The sequence below is a fragment of the Triturus cristatus genome, chromosome 6 (assembly GCF_964204655.1).
Source record: "Triturus cristatus chromosome 6, aTriCri1.1, whole genome shotgun sequence".
NCBI lineage: Eukaryota > Metazoa > Chordata > Amphibia > Caudata > Salamandridae > Triturus > Triturus cristatus.
The window spans coordinates 22,706,994-22,733,462 of NC_140589.1; the positions used below are offsets into that span (position 1 = coordinate 22,706,994).

The window sequence follows — 26,469 nt, forward strand, 5'->3', positions numbered from 1 at the left end:
ACCTTTTGCATCTTGTCATTTCTCTCACACACAAGAATAGGCACAGAATTGTTTCGCTGCCTTGGCAGAACTGAGGGCACTCTGGCCAACAAGTAGAAGTTCATCCCTACAACTAAATCACCCTAATACACACCGGCGATCTCAAAGTTCCTGCAGAATAAAGCCCTGTTCAAATACCCAAACCCTTGTGCTCCTCAACCAAGTATGTCCCACTTGCCTGATACAACAGTATCAGCAGCTTCTTCTTGGCAATGATAAACTAGATCAAGAACACCAAACTACTACAGTGTCACTGTGGCCGACACACTCTGCACATGGGTTGTCTGGAGATAACACTCTGTCACTGACCTCAAAGGCACTCTCACAGTTCCCTAGATTATTTTCCCATCTATTACAGGAGAATTTGTAGCACTTCTCCTCAAGATTGAAACTAGTCCATCTTCCTATCCATCACTGTAGAGCACTCGTACCTTGCCTCAAGATCAACATCTAGACCATCCTCTTATCCATTACTGTAGGACAACTCGCCGCCTCACCTTAAGATGCACCTAGACCACCCTCGTATCCATCACTGGAGGTGCACTCGCACCTCTCCTCAAGATACACCTAGACCATCCTCGCATCCATCACTGGAGGTGCACTCATACTCCTTAAGATACACCTAGACAATCCTCGTATCTATCACTGAAGGAGCACTCGCACCTCTCCTCAAGATACACCTAGACCATCCTCGTATCCATCACTAAAGGAGCACTCACCTCTCTTCAAGATACACCTAGACCATCCTCGCATCCATCACTGGAGGTGCACTCACACCTCTCCTCAAGATACACCTAGACAATCCTCGTATCCATCACTAAAGGAGCACTCACACCTCTCTTCAAGATACACCTAGACCATCCTCGTATCCATCACTAAAGGAGCACTCACCTCTCCTCAAGATACACCTAGACCATCCTCGTATCCATCACTAAAGGAGCACTCACCTCTCTTCAAGATACACCTAGACCATCCTCGCATCCATCACTGGAGGTGCACTCACACCTCTCCTCAAGATACACCTAGACCATCCTCGTATCCATCACTAAAGGAGCACTCACACCTCTCTTCAAGATACACCTAGACCATCCTCGCATCCATCACTGGAGGTGCACTCACACCTCTCCTCAAGATACACCTAGACCATCCTTGTATCCATCACTAAAGGAGCACTCACACCTCTCCTCAAGATACACCTAGACCATTCTTGCATCCATCACTGCAGGAGCACTCACACCTCTCCTCAAGATCAACATCGAGACCATCTTCCTCTCCATCACTGCAGGAGCACTCTCACTTCACCTCAAGATACACCTAGACCATCCTCACATCCATCACTGAAGGAGCACTCACACCTCTCCTCAAGATACACCTAGACCATCCTCGTATCCATCACTAAAGGAGCACTCACCTCTCTTCAAGATACACCTAGACCATCCTCGCATCCATCACTGGAGGTGCACTCACACCTCTCCTCAAGATACACCTAGACAATCCTCGTATCCATCACTAAAAGAGCACTCACACCTCTCTTCAAGATACACCTAGACCATCCTCGTATCCATCACTAAAGGAGCACTCACCTCTCCTCAAGATACACCTAGACCATCCTCGTATCCATCACTAAAGGAGCACTCACCTCTCTTCAAGATACACCTAGACCATCCTCGCATCCATCACTGGAGGTGCACTCACACCTCTCCTCAAGATACACCTAGACCATCCTCGTATCCATCACTAAAGGAGCACTCACACCTCTTTTCAAGATACACCTAGACCATCCTCGCATCCATCACTGGAGGTGCACTCACACCTCTCCTCAAGATACACCTAGACCATCCTCGTATCCATCACTAAAGGAGCACTCACACCTCTCCTCAAGATACACCTAGACCATCCTCGTATCCATCACTGCAGGAGCACTCACACCTCTCCTCAAGATCAACATCGAGACCATCTTCCTCTCCATCACTGCAGGAGCACTCTCACTTCACCTCAAGATACACCTAGACCATCATTGCATCCATCACTGCAGGAGCACTCACACCTCTCCTCAAGATCAACATCGAGACCATCTTCCTCTCCATCACTGCAGGAGCACTCTCACTTCACCTCAAGATACACCTAGACCATCCTCGCATCCATCACTGCAGGTGCACTCACACCTCTCCTCAAGATACATCTAGACCCTCCTCGCATCCATCCCTGGAGGAGTACTCACACCTCACTCCAAAATCTAGAGCATCCTCACATCCATCACAGAAGAAGCACTCTCACTTCTCCTCAAGATCAACAACGAGACCATCCTCCTCTCCATCACTACAGGAGCACTCTTGTAGTGTAGTTCCTATATCCCTGAAAGGCTCTGCACATTGGAATAACATACACTATAGATTTGACATAGCACTAAGGTCAGTATGTCTCTATCGAGTATTAAACTTAATTACTGGTGTGTGCCATCTAACTCAGAGGTCACTAGAAACGTCTCGAATATACAAGAAGGGATTAGTCTCTGACAACCGCATAAACATGACAACTTTGTTTCCTTTTAGAGTCAGAACAGTCTCAGAATCGTGGAAACAATAGATAAGTTTCACTCAGTCAATCATGCATGCTTTGTTTCTCCAGACTTGCACAGAAATAGAGAGACAGGCATTTCAATAAAAGGGTTTATTGAACAGTCTTATTTCTCATGCAAGAGATATGAATTGCTACAATCGTAAGACAGACTGCGAAGTACAATATGTACGAGGTTAGCAGTAAGATAAAATAGTACTGCAATAGCATGGTTTGTAGCTATGACATATTAATCAAAATACATACATAAATAACATAAGCTAAAATGTGATACTCATCTGATGCTTCTAAATTGTTCTACCCCAGTGTACCTAACCTAAGTGCAGTACGAGGTTAGAAGTAGGTGTCATTTCTAAAGTATAGCTAGCTATATTTTAGTTTAGCCAAGAGTTTCCAAAAGTTTCTCTAAGTTCTAGTCCCCTCCATACCTTAGAATGAGAGAGGTTGGAATCTCTTTTCTGGACTCTATAGTCTAACCCCCTGCAAGAGGAGTCAGAGAGCACTGGAGCTGGATTCTCTGCGAGGAGGATGGCAGCGTTGGGTCAGTGCATCAGGCTGGAACTCAATCTCCTTCCGAACTTGCCGTGGCGAACCGCGTAGTCTGGGTTGGATCGAATCTTCCGGGAACCGCAATTTGCCAAGGCAAGTGCTGGTATATTTATACCTTGAAGGTGTCTAGGAATGCCAGTATTGACGTAAAAGTCGGGCAGAGGAACGTCATGAATGAACCCCTAAGGAATAGATGTTCATGCATACTTAATGAGTTCTTGGAGAAATCAATATTCAAGCTGAGGGAAATTCCTAAAGGCTTAAGGGTCTGGTTTTCCAAGAAGTCGTTGTGACGTGGATGGACGGATGTAGGTGGCCATGCCTGTATTTGATTTGTACGGACAATGTCTAAATAAGGGCCGGATTTCTATGTCCAAATAAGGGCAATGTGAATTGTACATATATACGGGCATAAATCGGGAAACCTATATATGGAATCTAAATCTGCACACACCACCCACTCCAGTTTCGTGTGAACGACGTTACTAAATCCTAAACGTTCTAAACATATTGTAAAACAGAGTATCGCATGGGTTTGCTAAAATAAGCTAAAAACATATCTAAAACATATGTCCCTAAAAATACATTACAAAACCATTGCTATGCATAAAGTGTTGTACATATTAAAGGCAATGTTCCATTCTAAGCATAGGATCACATTGGAATGCGAAATGAATGAACCAAAATATATACATGTGAATACAGAAGAAAACAAGCATTTGCAATGCAATAGGTCTCGCATTTACACAAGTTTAAGCTATTGGCATTGTAAATGACTGCCTTTTATTTATGTTCAAAAAAACAAAAATAAAAGGCATTGTCATTTGCAATGTCAATAGCTCAAACTTGCGTAAATGCGAGACCTATTGCATTGCAAATGCTTGTTTTTTTATGCTAATACACGTCCCCATCTGTGGTGCTTGGTGGTAACTTCAGTTTTATTTGTTGTTAAAGGCTTTTTTTTTTCCAGCTTGCACTCGGGATAATTGTTAACACATGAAAATGCACGTCCCCATCATGTGAAAAAAAGTCCAAGATAAAATGGGGAAAAAATTTGAATGCGCACAAGTAGAAGTCCGGAAACACGAGGCACAAGTTTTCAATCTGGAAAGTTGCACTCCGGAGAAATATGACCATAAATATGAGCAGATGATAATACACGTCCCTATCATGGGGAAATGTAAAAAAAGCGCAAGCTAAAAGTGGGTGATATAAAAGTAAAAATGACAAGTTAGATGCCAAGTTAAACCGATACAATTGATCACGCACGCATGCACGCACCTAAAGTTGTGATTGGTTGTAACATTGTTTTTTTTGTTAATGGTGAGCAGGCTCACATAATAAAGACTGGCCCGTAGTTGTGTGCAAAGTAAAATAAAAATGACAAGTTAGATGCCAAGTTACGTCCGGGTACAAATTTGGGTTGATGAAGTTTTGATCTCGGCGTGGCTCAACATCCTGTGATCCTGGGCTGATGAAATCTCTCAGAGTACTTAGAAAGAGGAATGTGGTCTGGGGTGACGGAAGGAGGGGGCGACTTAAAAGGACGCGCTAATGTTGGAGGCGGGTAGAGGTAGACGGGGCGCTTGAGTGGGAGCAGCGAGAAGGGAGGGGCATGGGGGCTGATTTGGTGGCTGGGGTAAAGGCAGCAAAGGGTCTGGTGCAGGGTTGGGGCGGGGTGTCAGGCTGACCAAGTGGAGGTTTTCTGCGGATAAGAAGAGTGGGTCGGGTCGGTTGGAGTGCACTGGGCGTTCCTAGGCATGGGGGGGGGGGGATGGAGTTGCGGTGCCAGGCACTGTGGGGCGCGACGGCCACAGATGAAGGGCAAGAGTGATTTGCACACGGGGGGGGGGGGTTTAGAGGCACCAGTTCGACAATATGGGGAAACACTGGGTTGTGTGGTGCACGCTGCTGTATGATGGGGAGAGAAGGCAACTCGTGGCAGCCGGGGCCCGCGTTATGCCCCTGACTCGTGGTAAGGTGGTCTGCGTGGCGCAACAGAGCGGAACTTCAAGTTTTAGTTTCGGAATGCAGATAAGTCGACCCCTGAGGTGTTTGTTTTGGTTTCTAAGCACTGTGCAGGTCTTCTATTAACAAGCAGGAATTGGGATAAGGGAGGGGGTGGCAAATGGTGTGCACTTTCGCGGCCGCTTTGATGTTCTCAGTGGCCGCGCGGCTCACTGAGAACATCAAAGCGGCCGCGAAATGATCACGCAGGCTGCCAAATGGTGCGCGCGCCCTGCGCACATGCACTGTAGTTGGCGGCCTGAAAGCACTGGTTTGCACTTCCAAATCCCCCTTTTACAAAAGCTCTCGCGAGAGCAGCGCTTAAGCGCTGGCTCAGGCGAGACCTAAAAAGGGGCTGAAACCATTTCATATCAGGTTACACAAGTCAAATTGTTATTCATGACAAGGTGGCATACTGTCCCTGGAAGTGTTTATCAAAGAATTCTGTTCTCTATTAATCAATCAATCAATCACTGCATTTGTAAAGCGCGCTACATACCCGAGAGGGTCTCAAGGCGCTGGGGAGGGGGGGCCGCTACTGATCGAAGAGCCAGGTCTTGAGGAGTCTTCTGAAGGCCAGCAGGTCCTGGGTCTGTCGTAGGATGGTGGGGAGAGTGTTCCAGGTCTTGGCGGCGAGGTAGGAGAAGGATCTGCTGCCGGCGGTGGTTTTCCTGATGCGGGGGACTGTGGCGAGGGCGAGGTTGGCTGAGCGGAGGCTTCGGGTGGGGGTGTGGAAGCAGAGTCGGTTGATGAGGTAAGTGGGTCCGGTGTTGTGAAGTGCTTTGTGTGTGTGGATGAGGAGTTTGAAGGTGATCCTTTTGTTGACGGGGAGCCAGTGCAGGCCTCTCAGGTGGGGTGTGATATGGCTGCGGCGGGAGACGTTGAGGATGATTCGGGCCGAGGCGTTCTGGATACGTTGGAGTCGTCTCAGGAGCTTGTTTGTTGTTCCTGAGTAGAGGGCGTTCCCGTAATCGAGTCTCTTGGTGATGAGGGCATGGGTGACGGTTTTTCTCGTGTCGAGGGGGATCCATTTGAAGATCCTGTGGAGCATACGGAGGGTGTTGAAGCAGGACGCGGGGACGGCGTTGACTTGCCTGGTCATGGAGAGAGTGGAGTCGAGGATGACCCCCAGGTTGCGTGCGTGGTCCGTGGGTTCCGGGGCTGTGCCTAGCGATGTGGGCCACCAAGAGTCGTCCCAGGCTGATGGGGTTTGTCCAAAAATGAGGACCTCCGTCTTGTCTGAGTTCAGCTTCAGTCTGCTGTCCTTGATCCAGTCGGCTACGGCCTTCATTCCTCTGTGGAGGTTGGCTGTGGCGGTGTGGGGGTCTTTGGTGAGGGATATGATCAGCTGGGTGTCGTCGGCGTAGGGGCTGGGTGACATCGGCGTAGTTCTACTATAAGCAGATTACTGTGCCAAAAAATGAAAAATACAATTTTGGGACAGGAAGAGAAAAAAATATAATCATAGAAAAAGTTCCAAAGTCAGTATCACGTTTGAAAAAGAATGAAGGCCAAATTCAGAGTCTCTCCGGAACATTGTGAGCTTGAATCAAAAGTCAGTGTGTGGGGATGGAGAAAACATAACATTTTCTAATCCTGTAGACAACAAGTTGTCTACCGTTGTGGGTGAGAGTTGGAATACCTCATGTAGAAGATCAACAGCACATAGATGCGAACTATCGCCTTCAGCATGGGAATCATCAGCAATGTCCGGATTGGATGTTACCTGCATGCCTGGTGTTTCCTCTCGTACCTCAGCAGTAGCATGTTGCGTCTGTGAGATCTCAATGAATGCTGCCATCAGGATTGGTAGCCGCTGGGGACACATAGCATGGGCCCTTATCGGGTCCAGCAGAGTATCGATATCCGTAGGCATGACTGATGGGAGTGTCAGACAAAAGTCCAGCACGCATTCTTCACCGCATAGCAGGCAGCGTAGAACAGGTAAGATGCAATCTTGCCAGATTGGTCTGAATGACAGAAACCAAGTGGTGTTTAATTCTCGTAGACGAGAGACGATGCGCTCACGACACTTCATCTTCAACAGAGTTCTTTCCATGGTGAACTGGGTGTCGCTGGTGATTTGGCTTGCCATATCGTAGCAGTAGGAGCAAAAATAGTATCCCTGCAACGAGTGCTAAAAGGAGCGGCAGTCCGCCAAACACAGAGTGCATGAAGTTTGGAAAACTTCCGAGGACTGCCTGAAAAGGTGCTAACAGTCCTGCACACACGTTCTTAAATACATGTACAATACCGCTCGTATCATACATGTTTAAGATACGACCTAAAATTTCTGAGAAATGCACAGGGCAGTTTGTATACAAAAGGGTATGTATCTCCGCAGAAGTCCTTGCGACTTGGAGATCATAGGTTTCTTTGGCAGAGGTCAAAGGCACAGTTTTTTTGTAAAATATTATCTTTCATTCTGCTTAGAGTATCAACTCGTATAGAAGAGATATTCAGTGAAGGCCATAAAGGCGACTCCCTGACTGTCTATTTGGGGAAACAATACTTGCGTACAGCAAGTGACCCTGGATGTAACCGTTACTAGATATGGGATACCTGGCAGCATGCCACAGCAGCTGTGATCATTCAACATAATGTAAGTCTCGTTTGGATTAATCACTGCTGCCGGTGAACCGTGCAGGTGGCAGGATAAGTTTGTAGTGGAACCATCACAGACCCGTGTAAGTTAATACCCTGACAAAGGAGAGAACCGCTTAGTGCTTGTTCACAGTTTTCACCGCTAAGAAACTCTTCACGTCCCCCACTCTAACATCTGTGTGTGTAAGGTAAATCCCAGGATGTCTTCATGTATTCTTTACCCAACCTTTCATATTTGCCTGCTGGTATATTTTTTAGGCAATACTGAAGATGGAAAGTCGTAACAGGCAGAGTAATCTTACCATGTATGATCCACTCAGTAGCTTGTTTTTCTGCCACTGTGAATGGTAATTTCTCCAGTTTTTCAATGCTCAGCACCGTATAGTCTGCTTCCCTTTGTGCCAGTTTGATCTGTCTATCAGTGAGATTGAATTCTGCAAACAGTGACGTAGTATTGATTAAACGCCAGGGCACATAGCCAGAACGCAGGTTTTGAAGCGTCCAGCCTAATGGCATGATAGAACGTAGCTGAGACTGACCATGTTGCAACTTTACCAAGTCTTGTTCCATGATGTCTATGACAGAGGATACAATGCTGTCCAAAAAATATATCCTGGGCGACAGTCTCGTTAACCCATTGTCTACTACAGACACAGATTTCTCTAAATTAATACGATCAATTTCTCGTATTCGTTCTGCAGTCTCTGCTTGGGTGACCTTCCATGCTTCATTATAAGCAGCATAGATACCGACATATTTGAAACGTTTTTGATGCGGTTTTCTTGGACCTAGCAAGAATTCCCTAAGGTCTGCACCTTCTTGAAGTAAATATGTGTTGTTTTACATCCTCTAGTGTAACTTTCTGTAGCCAATCAAGGCAAAGTTTCCCTGCACTGTAAGTTGTTACTACCCCTGGATGCTGTCTTCGGGCATAACGTGGGTCTGGCCTATGAAAGGTAAAACCTTGTTTTTTGTGCAGGAATCTATCTTGACAGTTGTTTGTGTTTAAGGGCCAGAGCAACCATTTTTCCCATTCAGGATCTGATATGTTATTATTCAAAATAGTATGTACGTCGACCTCCCCCTGTGTAGTGCTTTCACTTGTAGGTGCAAGTATAGACGGAGTGTTCATGTCTTTTATCTTTGCAATTCCAAGGCATGATGTTTGTTGGACAGTGTCGTTCAAAAACATAATTTGCTCAGGGATGATACAGGCTCTAAACAAAGCTTCTATTCCCTGTACTTGTCACTCTTTAGTACCCCTGACAGTTTTCGTCTCAATGTTGTCTTTCCAAAAGTCGTAACCCTGTCTAGACAGTTGGGCAATAAAGTCTGTAGAATAAATCTGGTATTTGTTAACCTATTTCTCATTCCTGTCTTGTTGACATTCTTAAAGTAAAATGTTTCTGCATTCGAGATATTGAACCCTGAAAAATATGGGAATTTGATAGCAAATATTTTCGAGCTACCCATTGGTGGCGTAGGACAATGTTCCCATTAATTATACATAAATACATTTCTAGGTGTTGCAGATTTATGCAAGAAATGATGACCATAGTGGTTATAACAATACAGTTGTTCATAGTCTGATGAACCTTGTAAATATTAATTATTTGTAAATGTAGTTGACATCTCTAGATCAGATATCATATTATTAACAGTCTCGAAGTCCTAATCATCAGAAAAGGTACTGGAGGTAATAAAGTCACGTAATGGAATTTTAAATAAATGTGGAATCTTCAAAAGCTCAGACGGGCCAAAAATGTCATATTCGGTTTTGTCCCGAACCATACCATCAGATCTGAAAGAAACACGTTAGTTAGATTCCTCACCTTAGAATATCCCCAGGCGTCAGACTGGATCCGGAAGATTTTTCGTCAGCAATACCCCTTGCGCGTCGCTAGGCGTCGTCTGCGGCTCCGCGTCCGTCGTCGGCGTCGTGCGCCGGGATGACGTCGTCGGAGTACTTAGACGCCGCCCTCGCGCGCTGACGTCAGTTCTTCTTTTTTCCGCGCCAGTAAGCGCAGATCCGGGAGAGCTACCCCTTTTAGTCTTTTTTGACTAAATCTTTTTGATCATTTTTGATCCTTGTCTGTCGACATCTGGTGCCGGTAGGATGCCTGGGTTCAAGGCTTGTGAGGATTGTCATCGACTGATGTCGGTGACCGATCACCACCGCCGGTGCCTCTACTGCTTAGGCCTCGACCACGACGCGGAGTCGTGCAACGACTGTCAGGCCTTGACTTCGAAGGCTAGGCGGGAGCGGTCCCGCAAGCTTCTCGAGCTTCGCCACTCGGCTCCGCGTCGTGCGCGATCCCGGTCCAGGAGGAGGTCCAAGGATCGCTCGCGGAGCCCTAGCCGACGCCACCATCGATCGTCGGGCTCCAAGTCGTCGGGTAAGTCCAAACACTCAAAGAAGTCCAAGAGGCGACATCGCTCTTCGGACTCCCCTCGCCGGTCGCGCGACTCGGCCGAGGGTCCAAGTGGATCCACCCCCGCGGCTCCGGCGGAGCCGCAGGTGCCGCGTCCGCCCCCATACCTTCCGGTCCCTGGGGCTGACGCGGCGCCGGCGGAGATCAGTGCCTTCCTCTCGGCCATGAGGAGCCTGGCCCCGCCGTCGACGCCCGCTGGCGCGCCTTCGGGCCCCGCGGGCTCGACTGGGCGACCTCGCGTGCCGGCGGCTCCGGCCCCGGCGCCGTCGACGACTCCGGTCTCGACGCCGCAGGTCCCCGCGGGGCCCATGCCTGGGCCCCAGTCGACGCCGGTTGACCTTGTCACTCCTCCACCGGCGCCGACGCCTGAACCACCGACGCCGTCACCGGCGCCGCCGACGCCGACGCCTGTGACGCCGACGCCCCAGTTTAGCCCTCATCCGGACCCGACGCCGGCACGGCGTCCGCCGACGCCGCATCCGACGCCGCTAGAGACCTACCATCTCTACAGTCCGGTTCCGATCATTCCTCCTGTTTATCAGGAATCGGAAGAAGGGGGCGACTGGGAGGGGTTCGAGGACCCTCTGGCTGTTCAGTCACAGCTTTCTCAGGACTGGGCAGATGAACTGGGGGAGGCCAGCGGGCTGGACACCTCGCCAGACGCTGGATTCACTTCTCCTCCGACCGTGGCTTCGGAGGAGGGTGCGGCATTTTCTGTGGTGCTGCGCAAGGCGGCTGAGGCCCTTGGGCTGGAGTTGCCTGCCGTGGCTGTGAGGACCAACATCCTCACTGAGGTGCTTCAAACCTCAGCAAGCTCCACTGAGCCTCTGCTGCCGTTTAACGAGGCCCTCACTGACGTTCTGCAGGGCACCTGGTCCAAGCCCTCCACAGTTCCTCTGTGGATAGGAACGTTGCCAGGCGCCACCGCCCTGCTCCGGGCGACCCCAGCTTCCTGTCCCAACACCCCACCCCCGAGAGTCTGGTTATCCAGGCCTCTACTTCCCAATCCTCCTTCCCGACTGCTCCGCCGGACCGGGATTCCAAGAGACTCGAGCAGTTTGGCAAGAAACTGTTCTCGTCCCTTAGTTTGGGCCTGCGGTCTTTAAATACCGCCTGTCTCTTGGACCGTTATTCCCATTCCCTGTGGGATACGGTGGAGGACGTGCTGCCCCTGTGTCCGGAGGAGGTCCGGACGCGTCTTACCCAGGCTCTGGCCGACGGGAGGGATGCAGCACGGCACGCCATAAGATGTGGGCTTGACACCACGGACTCGCTAGGTCGGGCGATTTCCACCACGGTGGCGCTCCGCCGCCACGCCTGGATGCGGTCCACGTCATTTTCCGGGGATGTCCAGAACACCCTCATGGACATGCCCTTTGATGGCACTCGCCTGTTTGGTGAGAAGGCGGACAGTGCGCTGAACCGCTTTAAGGACTCCCGGGCTACGGCCAAGTCCTTGGGCCTCTCGGCTCCGCGGGCGCACACCTCCGCTTTTCGCCCCTTTCGTGGCCAAGGAAGGGGCGCCTCCGCACGTTCGCAAAGCCACCAGCCGCAGAACCAACCTGCGCGCGGTCGTGGACGTGGCTTCCGCCGTGGCGGAAATGGAGGCCGACGTGGTCAGCCCACATCCACCCCGGCAGCATCCGCCTCAAAGCCTTCCTAGTCCGAGCTTTCAGGCCCATACCACGCCAGTGGGCGGCAGAGTTCGCCATCACCTGCTCCACTGGCGGTCCATAACATCGGACAGGTGGGTGCTGCAAATCGTCCGAAGGGGCTACTCCCTCCCCTTCGAGACGACCCCTCCAGCCATGCCACCGCAGCACCACCGTATCTCGGGGGATCATTTGGATCTTCTCCGCGAGGAAGTTTCGGCTCTCTTGGCCAAGGGGGCCGTCGAGCGCGTTCCGAGTCCAGAAGTAGGTCGTGGTTGTTATTCCCACTACTTTCTGGTTCCCAAGAAGGGCAAGGGGGGCCTGCGCCCTATCTTGGACCTCCGGAACGTCAATGCCTTCCTCCGAAAGGAAAGGTTCAAGATGCTAACGTTGGCTCAGGTTTTAGCTGCCCTAGACCCTGGAGACTGGATGGTAGCGTTGGACTTGCAGGACGCATATTTCCATATCCCCGTCCTGCCGGCCCACCGGCGTTACCTGCGGTTCACGGTGGGCCAAGAGCACTTTCAGTTTACCGTGCTCCCCTTCGGCCTCACCAGTGCCCCTCGGGTGTTCACGAAAGTGATGGCGGTGGTCGCAGCTCATCTGCGCAGATCAGGGGTCCCAGTCTTCCCCTATCTCGACGACTGGTTGTTGAAGGCGGGCTCGCCCCAGGCAGTCGTCTCCCACCTCCAGACTACGGCGGATCTCCTGCATTTGCTGGGGTTTTCCATCAACGTGCCGAAGTCACACTTGAGTCCCTCTCAGAAGCTCCTCTTCATCGGAGCGGTTCTCGATTCGGCGCAGTTCCGGGTCCATCCACCGGAACAGCGGGTCCGGGATATACAGGCCCTGATTCCCATCTTTCGGCCTCTATCCCGGGTTTCGGTCAGGTTAGTGTTGCGGCTTCTGGGGCTGATGGCCTCCTGCATCCTACTAGTGCATCACGCCAGGCGGCGCATGCGGGCTCTGCAGTGGGACCTGAAGTTTCAGTGGGCCCAGCATCACGGCAACCTGTCCGACCATGTCTTGATCTCGGAGGGTACTGCACAGCAGCTGCAGTGGTGGCTCACGGACCGCGAGTGGGTCAAGGGCAAGAGCCTCTCCCTTCCCCAACCGGAGCATGTCGTAGTGACGGATGCGTCCCTCTTGGGATGGGGTGGCCATATGGGAGAGGCGGAGATCAGAGGCCTCTGGTCTCCGGCGGAGTCTCGTCTCCACATCAACCTGTTGGAGTTGAGAGCGATCCGGCTTGCACTGAAAGCCTTCCTTCCCTCTGTCAGGGGAAGTGTCGTGCAGGTGTTCACGGACAACACCACCGCCATGTGGTATTGCAACAAACAGGGCGGGGTGGGGTCGTGGACCCTTTGTCAGGCGGCTCTGCGCCTCTGGACATGGCTGGAACACCAGGGCGTCACCCTGGTGGTTCAACATCTGGCGGGCTCTCTGAACGCCAGAGCAGACGAACTCAGCCGCCGGTGCATGATGGATCACGAATGGCGTCTGAACTCCGAAGTGGCGCAAGGCCTCTTTCAGCAGTGGGGAGAGCCTTGGTTAGATCTATTCGCCACCGAAGAGAACGCGCAATGTCAGCAGTTCTGCGCGTTGGAATTTCCAAGGCGGCACTCGCTCGGCGACGCTTTTCGTCACGAGTGGAGTTGCGGTCTGTTGTACGCCTTTCCGCCTATACCACTTCTGCCCAGAGTGCTGAAGAAGATCAGGCACGACCGGGCCCAAGTCATCTTGGTGGCTCCGGATTGGGCACGAAGATACTGGTATCCCGAGCTACTCAGTCTGTTGACCGATCCCCCGATACGTCTGCCCCTTCGGGAGGATCTTCTGTCGCAGCAGCAGGGGACGGTCCTCCACCCGAACCTGTCCAGCCTCCACCTCCATGCGTGGAGATTGAGCGGCGGCAGTTGATGCCATTTGACTTGCCTCCTGAAGTCTGTGATATCATTCTGGCAGCCAGGCGTCCCTCCACAAAGTCGGTATACGCCTGCCGGTGGAACAAATTTGTGGCATGGTGCACAGCAAAGGCTGTGGATCCCCTTTCCGCCCCTCTTTCTGAGGTTCTCCTCTTCCTTCTTTCTCTGGCCCGGCAGGGCTCTGCCCTGGGCACCCTGAAAGGTTATCTTGCTGCCATCTCCGCCTTCTTGCGGCTTCCTGATCAGCCTTCTCTTTTCAAGTCCCCTGTGGTTACACGCTTTCTCAAAGGCATTACACACACGTTCCCTCCTGTCCCTTTTGTAATGCCTCAGTGGGACTTGAATCTGGTATTGACATTCCTGATGTGCGCTCCCTTCGAGCCTCTTCACAATTGCCCTCTTCGTCTTCTAACTCTAAAGACTGCTTTTCTGGTAGCCATCACCTCGGCTAGACGGGTGAGTGAGCTCCAGGCCTTATCTTCAAAGCCTCCTTTTCTATCTGTTCATCCGGACAAGGTTGTCCTTCGGCCTCGTCCCTCCTTTCTTCCTAAAGTGGTGACTCCATTTCACCTTGGGCAGTCTGTCACCTTGCCCACCTTCTTTCCGCCTCCGCATCCTTCCAAAGAGGAAGAGAGGCTCCACCGTCTGGACCCAAAACGTGCGCTCTCCTTCTATCTGGACCGCACAAAACAGTTCCGGGTGGACGACCAGCTTTTTGTTGGGTACGTGGGCGCTAAGAAGGGGAAAGCTGTGCACAAACGAACCATCTCTCGGTGGGTCGTTTTGTGTATCAAAATCTGCTATTCCTTGGCTAAAAAGGACCCTCCTGTTGGGCTGCGCGCCCATTCTACTCGGGCCACAGCGGCTACTACTGCCTTGGGACGGGGAGTCCCTTTGCAGGACATCTGTCAGGCGGCGACGTGGGCTTCGCTACACACGTTTGCCAGGCATTATTGCCTTGACAGCCAAGTCCGGAGGGATGGCTTCTTTGGCCGTTCTGTCCTCCAGGACTTTCTGGTGTGATCTTGGTTCGCAGACCCACCACCGGGGATGGTATTGCTTGGGTATCTATTCTAAGGTGAGGAATCTAACTAACGTGTTTCTTTCAGATGAACAAGTTACTAACCTTCGGTAACGATGTATCTGTAAGAAACATTAGTTAGTTAGATTCCTCACCGACCCTCCCATCCTCCCCGTTCTGCGAACTGACATCTAGGGTTAAGGTTGTCCTTTCAGGCCCCTAGATTTTATTTTTGGCACCAGTGTCGGTCTTTGCATGGCTCTGCGTTCCTGGCGCGGAAGGCTATGTACAAGAACTGACGTCAGCGCGCGAGGGCGGCGTCTAAGTACTCCGACGACGTCATCCCGGCGCACGACGCCGACGACGGACGCGGAGCCGCAGACGACGCCTAGCGACGCGCAAGGGGTATTGCTGACGAAAAATCTTCCGGATCCAGTCTGACGCCTGGGGATATTCTAAGGTGAGGAATCTAACTAACTAATGTTTCTTACAGATACATCGTTACCGAAGGTTAGTAACTTGTTCGTTAGGAATCGTTGTGATGTTCACTGCTGACAAGTCTCTTGCTTCACGGTGGAAAGATTTGTGTGGCTGGAGAAGTAAGTTTACTCTTTTACTTGCTGTGTCCATTTGAATATATCTTCCATTAATCAGCATACCCCGAGTTATTACCAGAGCTAACCAAAGTAGAAAGAAGAATATTCCCAAAACAATCCATGGTGAAACCAGATAAGTCTTTTCCAGTAGATGAAAAAAGTCTGTTGCTTGTTCTTAGAAAGTTCTTTGTACTGGCGTCGTTTCAGGCTCGCTGGAATCCTCAAAAAACTTATCAAAGTTCATGAAATAGCCAGAAGCAGTTCTGTCAATGGTTGGAATTGCATCCGTATTTGATGAAATTGCTGGAACCAGTTGATCACTTGTTACTTCGTTGTAAACAGGTGTGTCTGGACGAACTGTTATTTGGATCTCAAGAGGTACAAGGTCCATAGCATTGTTGCTTAGTCCTCTATTTCTTACTGTCAAATCTTCAAAGGTGATGAGTCGCTCAGTTTGAAACTCTTGGATTTTAGCTAGAGGAGTACATCCGCTACCTTGGCGGAGTCCACTTGGCCTACTGTTCAGTATCAGCCACATAGTGTGGTTTGATCAGGTCGATGGACACAAATCTTTTCTCCTTTTTACCAGCAAGGGGCGGCAAAAGTACTGTTCTTGATCCGTGGATTGCTAGGACAGGTACTGGTTGTCTGTATGAAGGCCCAAATTCCTTCTTATCCGCAATCTTTTCTCTGACTAGATCCCCAAGCTTTGGGATCCAGACAGGCCTTGCTGGGACGGCCGGATTTTTCTCAGTGGTGGTTGGCTTTAGAACCACGTTGCTTTGTTGCTTTCTTAGTTCATTTAAGTCCTGTAAAACAGCCAAACGATCTTTGATATCAAATAGTTTGTTTTCCACCACAGTGCCTTTCATATCTAAGTCCGGAACCAACATTCTAGTCCCAAACAGGACCTCCTATGGAGTGACACCCCCCAGAGAACTTCTTGGCAAGTTGTTTATTGCGCGCTGGACCCCATATAAATGTCTGACCCACCCGAACCTAATACCCTAGCTGTTATAGACTGCTTTATGTCCCTTTTTTTCTTTCCTCAACAGAATTTCCCTCAGGATGGAATGGAGAAGAATACTGCAATGCTACGCCCAGACTGGCCATGGCTTCTTTGTAAGCCCTAGAGCTAAATGCAGGACCCAGGTCAGAATGTAGTGTGCCTATGCGTATGCGCCGATAAAGACTCGCAAATCTTTTATAACCGTTCGAGCGTCAGCCGAGCGCTGAGGCCACATCCATAGGAATCTAGACTTAGTGTTTGTGGGACTGCATTTGTCCAATAGGACGCCTGCACGTAGATAGTCTAATGCTGTCTAACAATGGTGTGTGAACTGGGCTGGCTATTTTGTAGTCGGGTATCTGGTGGCGTTCTGTGCTGCGATCTCTATTGCAGTCTATGCAGTTATTGATGAAGATATGAATCAGTGTATTCATTCCTGGCCACCAGTACATCTCTTTTAGCTCTAAAATAGTTTTAGAGATCCTTTGATGTATCAGACCCTCTCCCTGATACGCTTCGTAAATCAAAGCTGCTCTACGTTCCCTGTTTGAAATTACTCTATCCCCAATTCCAGGGATTCGAGCAAATGGAACTCCATTTGCACCAATTCTATATAAGTATTTGAGTGGAAACTTTTTAGGTAATGCCGCACCGCTGCCTTTGCTTGATGCATTGACAGCCAGCATTATTTTGTTGTCTATTTTCGTTTTTGAACGAGTGATTGCAACTACAAAAGCCGTTTGCACAGCCCCTTTCGCGGCTTCATCAGCCAATGAATTCCCTTCAACGTGAAAGCCATCACGTTGGTGACTCAGCGTGTGTATCACGTGAGTGTTTTGTAGTCCGTTTCGCAACTGAACTACTTGTTCCCAAAGCAATTTGTGCTTGATTGTGCCACCTTTTGCATCTTTGAAACCATTTTGAATCCAATTCTGCAAATATTCATTGTAAGATTGAACACAGTAAAAAGAATCGCTCACTATCAGTGTGGGGAATTCGCGATCTGTATTTTCAAGTGCCATCTTAAATGTTTGTAGTTCAGCTCGCTGAGCTGTACAATCTCGTAGAGATTGTTTTTTTTTTACCATTGGTCTGAATTTGCCATCTCGCATGCAACCTTTAACAATAGCACACGCTGCGCTATAAGTTTGTTTACTCCTCGTAGCGGGCTGTGCAGATCCGTCAGTATAAATTATAAATTCATATTGGTCAAGAGGGAGAATTTCAGTAGTCGGAGGACATTTGTGTTCATATTGCAGGAATGCTTTTGTTTTTAAATATGGATCAAAAATGTATTCAACATCAGTTGCAGCAAGAGAATTTACCCATTGTATCCATCTCGGATGTAAAGCTTTTGCATTTGGAATGCTAGCCTTTGTAACTGCCTCTAGGGCTGGTATAGGAGTCACAACCATAATGCGTTTCCCCTGTGCCAGGGCTCTTTCTTTTGCTACAGCGGTTTGAACTGCTGTCATAATTTTTTCTGTAGAGGTGAATTTGATTTCTGCTTGTGTATACAAGTGGGATTTGTATGCAATTGGTACTTTTTCACCTTTGTTAAAAGTTAAGTCGGTGAATCCGCATTGACCCGGAATGATTCGGATCACTAAGTTGCGTATATTTACGCATGTTTGCAAGTGTTTAGTTGCTAACATGTCTGTTTGGAGTGAGCACAACATTTATGTGTGTTTTTGTGTCCAATGTGTGATTCTAAAATCAGGTTTGATTAATTCGTAGAGATGTTTAAGCCTTTCTGCGTAATTTACAATGTAAGTTCTTCCAAAATTCAGGAAACCTAGTATCGACTACATTTTTCAGTTTTTTGGGTGGTTTGAGCAGCGCACACTTTTCTAAAAAGTTGGCTGCCAGGCTTTTGCCTTCACTTGGTAGTTCATATCCTAGGAAAAGGACGTTGAGGTGGGCAATTCCTGATGTTTTTTAAAGTTGAATTTGTAACCCTCTGAGGCGAAGCCCAATATTATGGTGCTCACCCTGTTCAAGTGCCTATCCAGGTCATCGTCTGTCAGATATACATCATCGACATATGACAATGCCTCGTCATCATAAGTTTGTAGAAACTCTGTTACCCTTGCTGAGAATAACCCAGAGCTGTTTTTGAATCCCTGGGGCAGTCGACAAAATTGATGCTGGGTCCCCATTATTGAGAAAGCGGTCAAATATCTGCTTTCTGGCGCAATATTTTGACAAGAGAAACCATTTGAAATGTCTAATGTGGTTTTATATTTTTTACACACAATGTTATTCATTAATGCTGTACCATGTGCATTTTGCACTGCAAATGTTTTGCAACATGACTTTAAGTGTCTGTAATCCAAAACTAGACGATATGTATTGTCTGGTTTGGAGACAGTAAACAAAGGATTGTTCATTGATGAGGTGCATGTTTCAATCACCCCCTGATATTCAAGTTGATCTAAAATCTCCCTGACCTGTTTTTTAGCTTCTTGCTTAACTAGGTACTATCTTTGTGCAGCCGGTTGATTTTCTTTTTTAACTGGATTTTATGGTGAGGTGAGTCCTCATGCCATCCTACATGATTTTTATACAGTGCTGGGGCTTGGGCTACTGCCCATTTCCTGGCTAATGTATATTTTAAATGAACTGGAACATGGTTGGAGAAGGCAGGCATAATGATGGCCTTGCCATGTGGGCACTCCCTGACAAATTCTGGTGGCCAGTCCTGTTCTGCTAGAAGTATATCATAACCCCTTGAAAGATGCTCCCAAAAGAGTGCTTTCACTTTTCTTGGTATGTCTCCCTCCATCCGGAGTGTTATTTCATATAACCTATGTGGAGAACTAATCCTGGTGTCTACAGTCTCCAACTTGTATGTCTTCATTCAAGTCCACTTTCTCCAGAAGTCCCTTCAGGTTCTGGCGAGCTATTGTAACTTCTGCTGCACTGTCCAAAATGGTCTGGGCCCATTCTCCGTTCTTAGTTGAGTTCTCAGCATTCTCGGCATGTCTGATTTTCAGACCTGCTACCTTTTTCTTGGAGAATTGAGGTTTTGCTTTATTTTTCTGAACGTGTTAATCGTCTTTGGACTTCATGCGTTCTTCCTTGTTTTCTGACCGTGCTCTTCTTTCGGATGTCTGTGACGATATCTGAATGGTACGAGAGGAACGTGCATCATTATCTTGATATCTGTCCGGTTTTCTCAAATTATCCCTATTCCTGAGGTTGTACCTCCTTTCAGAGGGCTCCTTCTGTGGAGGAGACCTGCCTCGGGAATGAGAACGCTTATCTTTGGAATTCTGTTTACTATTTTCCCACTTCTTTTTAGAAGAGGTAGGAATGTTTTTAGGAAAGACCTTATCAGGACTTTCAGACAGTTGTAGTTTAAACGTGTATATTTCTATTAGCTTTTGTATGTTATTAAGTAATTCCTCGTTCGACATTGATTCAATGTCAGGGTCAGGTGTGTAGCCGGCTAAAATTGGCCATGTTGCTCCTGGTCTACCTAGTGGACTGAGCATGGTAATGTGATCGTAATGTTTTAGGGTGCCTTTAAACCAGAGCTCATGCTCCTGGTATGTGAGTGGAATTTCAATATCCTCGAAAGGAATATATTCCTCAGGTGGTTCATATTTGTAGAAGTGAAACATATGTGTTAACTGGATTTGATTCTGGGAATACTATCCATCAATAGAATACCTCTGTCTGGTGAGATTCATGTGCCTCTATCACAAAAACTGCTCTACCACCTCTTGGTGTCAGACCATGTTTTATAAGTTTTAGAGTGATGGCTCTCCTTAAATTTGGTGGGATGAATATAACACCCACCTCGTCTTCATTAAGACCTGTAAGGTCAGCCGCAGCTGTACCGTTGTCAATGACAACATATCCGGTGTCGGACATTGTTTAATGAAAAATTGCAGAGCAAGTTTCAAGGAAACAAAGATAAGGTGCACAATATTTTTGAACACTGTATCCTTCAACATTGAACAAAACCGCTAATACAATGGACTTTCGTCCTACTCAGCTATGGCGGATATTATCCCTACCCACTCCAGACGTCTTATGGAGTTTTATGAGTAGAGGGTCAATAAGAAAAGCACGACTGCGTTACTTCAGTATCTAGCGTTAAATTAGTGCTTTACCAAACCGTTGGGCGCCATGTAGTGTAGTTCCTATATCCCTGATAGGCTCTGCGCATTGGAACAACATACAGTATAGATTTGACATAGGACTAAGGTCGGTATGTCTCTATCGAGTATATTAAACTTAATTACTTGTGTGTGCCAGCTAACTCAGAGGTCACTAGCTAAACATAAGCTAAAATGTGATACTCATCTGATGCTTCTAAATTGTTCTACCCCAGTGTACCTAACCTAAGTGCAGTACAAGGTTTGAAGTAGGTGTCATTTCTAAGGTATAGCTAGTTATATTTTAGTTTAGCCAAGAGTTGCCAAAAGTTTCTCGTAAGTTCTAATCGGCTCCATACCTTAAAATGAGAGAGGATGGAATCTCTTTTCTGGACTCTATAGTCTAACCCCCCGCAAGGGAAGTCCGAGAGCACTGGAGCTGGATTCTCTGCGAGGAGGATGGCAGCGTCCGGTCAGTGCATCAGGCTGGAACTCGATCTCCTTCCGAACATGCCGTGGCAAACCGCGTAGTCTGGGTTGGATCGAATGCTCCTGGAACCGCAATTTGCCAGGGCAAGTGCTGGTATATTTATATCTTGAAGGTGTCTAGGAATGTCAGTATTGACGTAAAAGTCGGGCAGAGGAACGTCATGAATGAACCCCTAAGGAATAGATGTTCATGCATACTTAATGAGTTCTTGGAGAAATCAATATTCAAGCTGAGGGAAATTCCTAAAGGCTTAAGGGTCTGGTTTTCCAAGAATTCGTTGTGACGTGGATGGATGGATGTAGGTGGCCATGCCTGTATTTGGTTTATACGGACAATGTCTAAAAAAGAGCCGGATTTCTATGTCCAAATAAGAACAATGTGAATTGTACCTATATAAGGACATAAATCGGAAAACCTATATACGGAATCTAAATCTGCACACAACACTCTCACTTCACCTCAAGATACGCCTAGGCCATCCTCACATCCATGACTAGGAGAGCACTCACACCTTACCTCTAGATACACCCACCTAAAGCAGACCATCCTCATATCCATCACTTGAGCACCAGTACCTCTCCTCAGCACTGACACCTGATTGAGACAAGGCCTGCTTCAAAACTGCCCCAAGACTGAGACCTCAGATGACCTAAAGGATTGCACTAATCATCTGGCCTTTATTGGCAAAAAAGAAAAAATGCTGTCCTCCAGCTACATTAGCTCAGCCGTCTGAAAGTGCTCTCTACCGGAAATCTGTTCATCTCCCACTCCTACTCCAGCAACCAAACCCAGCTCGAGACTGTCTGACCCACAACAAGTGCATGGATTTGATTGACCTACAGCTTGTAATGAAACTAAATCTACTTTTCCTCAATATCAGCTCAGTCTTGTATCTGAAAAGACATGCTGGCATGGTAGAAATATCTTGCTTGTAGGCATGTTGAAATCTTCCTTGTACCCCCATAATCCTTCAGGCTGCTTTATACCACATATTCTAAGGAACATTAACTGGCTGCTATTCCAGGCCTGCATCATCTTGAGAAGCTTCATCACATACAAAGAACACCCCCCCTCCAGTTTACAGAAATTCTGGGAGGGGCGTTCTGCAGAAAAGAGGAATAATTTGAAAACAAATGTCCTCTAGGAGCATGTAATCTATCAATAAAAGGCCATCACCGTCTTTGTTCTCCTGGACATGCTGCAGATCCTGGCTCTCTATCTTCCTTTGTTCTATTGCCGTCTTTGGTGCCATGTACTTAAACTTTAAACCTCTCGCTGCCTGAGATTGTCTGGTGCGTACATGTAGTGCTCTGTTGCTCTCTGGCTAGGTTGAAAATTCTTCCACTGAATGGCCTGAACTGTCGCCCATCCTTGCTGTTTATGCTTCTACTTTTCTCTAGTTACTTCTCCTTCCTATTTCTATTATTGTCTTTAGAATGAAGTGATACATTTGGGGACTCTGTGCATGGCTTTTATGGTCTGGATTACTGTTTCTCAGGTCTTGAAGGTGTTGACTGGGGTTGGCAATAGCCAACTAGAAGGTTCTGCGAAATCGTACAGCCTCAGCCATTCGGATGCTCAGGTGATGCGGGAGATCTTCGCCAGTATTGGCTCTGCAGCCGGCATTAGCTCCGATAACCTACTCGCCGTGATTCCAGCTGCCGTCAAGACGATGTTGACAACCCCTGGGTAAGAGCAGATGACACCGAAAGCATTGCTGTTAGTAAACACTCCTGCAGATAGATACCAAATGTGTGCTTTGTTTGTGGGCGTTCAGTCTTTGATTTATAGTTAATTGACTATTCCTCACACATTCCTCACTTGAACTTAAGAAAATTGAATTCAAACAATCTTGCTGCTAAATGTGATGTTTCTATTTTGTAAAAACTGATCCTACAGCATAGTTGTACTCTTTTGACTGGCAGGCTGATTTTAGACTGGAAGAAGTGACCACTCTAGTTGCTTGCTTCATTATCGACATGTAATTGTAAATGTCCGTAAACAAAGGCATATCCCCTGTATTCCCCTCTTGCGAATACTTATGCCTCGACATCATCAGCAATGGCAAACCATTATGTTCTATACACACCATCTATCATCCACCTGGTGAGGACCTAGCCTTCACTGAACAAAACATGGATATGGTATCAACGAATATGGGGCGCCAAAACACCCAAATATTCCTTGGAGACTTCAATCTACATTGGAACGATCACAATGACACAGTGGTTAATAGTCTCAAAAACTTCCTAGATGACCTTGATCTAACCCAAATATGTATCAACCCTACACACGATAAAGGTTCAATCTTGGATTTAATAATCTCTAAAACCGATTCCATTCAGATCCAGTCGATCCAACCCTCTGACTTGTCAGACCATCATATTATTACCTTCTACATCAAGGAAATGGTGAAATGTAACTCGGCGCAATCCACAAAAACTAAAATATGGAAAAGAGACCTGAAAAAAATCAACCCTAACACTTTGCCATCCCCCGGTTACAACCTACTTCGGCCCCCTGCAGGGTCTTCCGAAGTACATGATCTCACCAATCATTACCTCTACGACATGACCGCGATAATAAATGAGGTTGCACGTCTTAAACTAAAGAGAGTCTGTGAGAAAGTGGCTCTGTATATACTGTTCCCAAATAGGTACAGGGTGTACAGAGTCAGGTCTGTAAGAAAGTGGCTTTGTATATACTGTTCTCAAATAGGTACAGTGTGCACAGGGTCCACAGTCCCCCGAGGTTTGGCAGAGGCTAAAGTTAGATAGAACCTTACTCTCTAAAGTGGTAGCTTGGTCGAGCAGTAAGGCAGTATCAGAGCACAGTGTAAAGCATTTGTTGCACACACTCAGTCAGCAAATGGTCTCACACACTCAATAACTGAACTCTAGGCCAATGGCTTATATATAAAAAATATATGCTTGTGTTATTTTAGAACCAACAATAGGTATTAAAATATACTTTCTCAGAACGAGATGCTTTATATAAATACTTTTGCAACAGGCAATTGACTTTTGTAAACAGTTACAAGTGGTTGCAATAGGCAACACTATTTTAAACACAATAATGCATTGAGTTCAATGGAAGTTTCAAGTTATTTGCAACAGATTACTTTTAGGATTACTTTTGGAATTCCAGGACTGGATCCTAGATTCAGTCCTGGGTCAGTACTTGGAATCAAGTGAGAAAAGTCAACTTAATTACTGTGCTGATTTTTAGACAATATTTTGCTATTTTAAAAGCTGACACTTAGAAAATATTTCATAGAAAACATTCAATGATTCCCTATGGCAGAACATTCAAGTTGCAGGTATAGTATGTTCTTGTTACTTTTGTAATCCAGTACTGGGTGCCTAGACTCAGTACTGGGACCTTTATCCAAAACAGGTAAGTTATTACGTTTTCAGATATTATACGATTTTTAAAGAATATTTAAAGATTGCAGAAATTGACACTTAGAAGAAATTTCACAGAAAAAACAGTCAATGATTTCCTATGGAAGAAAATTGGGTTACTGGCAAGTACAGTTGTAAGTATTTTTCAGAGTCCGTGCTGGGCACCAAGATCCAGCACTGGGAGCTCACCTAAGAGCAGGTGAGTATTTTCGGTTTCGTTACTCTGCTGATTTTTGGTGAATTTTTTAAGTTTTGAAAAGTCAACACTTAGAAGAAATTTCAGGAAAAAGCCAGTCAATGTTACCCTATGGAGAAAATGGAGTTATCTGTTTAAAGGTAAGTACTCGACTGGCAGAGTTAAGGTTCTGGGCATAGACTCAGGGGTCTCCCAAGGTCAGGTAGGTACAGTTGGTTCACCCTCAGCGGCACAAAGGCGGCCGGGTGCAGCGAGAGTTAGGCCCAATGTTATACTACGAGAGGTAGGGGGGCCTTGGTTGGTGGCTGCTGACTAGCAGGCCACTCGGCTGTGGGAGCTGGGCTCCTGGTCACTTACTCAGGGCAAGTGGGGAAGTAGATAGGTGTAGAGGTTGCACTGCCAGGGCCACTCGGGCGGCTGGGTGCAGGGTTGCTTTTGAGCCTTCGGGCGCTCAATTGATTTCAATGGGAAATCTCGGTTTAGAAAAAGACTGCAAGCTCGGGGACGAAGATTCTTCAGGTTCCACCACCACTTCGAGAGGTAAGTTGGGTAGTTGGAGGATAGGTAGGTACCCTGGGATTGGGCACAGGGGGCTGCCGGGTGCAGGGGTGCCTTTTGGTGTCTGGAAATCTTACCCTTTGTTGATCGCGGTTGGGGGGGGCACCTTGTTCTGAGGCTGCAGGCTTCTTCAGAAGTGTCGAGGGAGGTCCTTGGGTGCCAGACTCGGGGTCACAGTCGCCATGGCGTCGTCCTCATGGTCTTTGTTCACTCCGGCACAGGCCAGCCTTGGCTGGTGCAGAGTGTGCTCGGTTCGCGGTTCCGGGCTGCTGCCAGGGATTAGAAGTAGATTTTGAGTAGAGCCTCTACTCATGTGAGTCCCAGGGGTTTAGAGTCAAAAGGTAGCGGTCCTCCGGGGTTTGTGAGGTTGCTGGCCACAAGAGATGCCGGGTTGGAGCAGGAGCAGGTTCGAGGGTCGACAGGCCGGTAGGGCTGGGGCCAAAGCAGTTGGTGTCTTCCTCTTCTTAGCAGCTGCAGGGCAGGTCTTCTTTCTTTTAGCTCTTCTTCGGATTTTGGAATCTGGGGAAGGAAGGTTCAGGGTGCCCCTAAATACTAGATTTAGTGGCGTTACAGGTAGGTGAAGGGCAGGGACCAATGGGTCCCTGTCCTGGGGTGGGTACACCCCCTATCCTGCCTCTCTCCTGTGGGAGGGGGCCAGTAGCCTCATCCTGATTGGGCAGGGCTCCCCATCTTCAAGATGGCGAGAGCCCGGGGATGTGCTTCACCTCGCCTCCCCCACCTGAGGGTTGGTGTTGGCAGGATGGCACATCCCATGTCCTTATTTGGGGTTTCCAGCCAAGCTTCCCGCCAGAGTGGGGGGTTGCAGTTGCCTGGGGAAGCTCACAGAGGCGGCATGCCTTTGAAGCTTCCCCCTGCCCATCCTGGGGGGAGGAGATTTAGCACCTCGCCCAGGATGTGCATTGTTGCAGACCCAGGAGAGCAGGGGCTCTCCTACCCAGGGATCCAGCAACATGTCTGCTGTGTGGCAGCCTAGGCAGCCTCAGAACAGACGTGGATTGTAGGTTAGGTTTCAGGGGGCTCTCTGAGATGCCCTCTGTGGTGCTTGGTACATTAAATCCCACACTGGCCTCAGTGTGGATTTAATGTGCTGAGCAGTTTGATACCAAACTTCTTAGTCTTCAGTGCTGCCATTATGGTGCTGTGGAGTTCGTGTTTGACAAGCTCCCAGCACCATGTACTTTTAAATGGCAGCACTGCACTTACAGGGCCCAGCAATGGACCTGGTTACTGTAGGGGCACAGGGCTCCTGCCACTGTGCCCACACCACTGGCATAGGGCACCCA

At 48.0% G+C, this 26,469-nt stretch overlaps 1 protein-coding gene across 1 annotated transcript in view; it reads left to right on the top strand.

The window, feature by feature from the left end:
- CUL9 (cullin 9) overlaps window positions 1-26,469 on the top strand; it is a 751,325-nt gene that overhangs the window by 195,002 nt on the left and 529,854 nt on the right. The window contains exon 11 of the mRNA XM_085610160.1: window positions 22,506-22,696. Coding sequence (XP_085466286.1) covers window positions 22,506-22,696 — 191 coding nt within the window. The remainder of the gene's footprint in view (window positions 1-22,505; window positions 22,697-26,469) is intronic.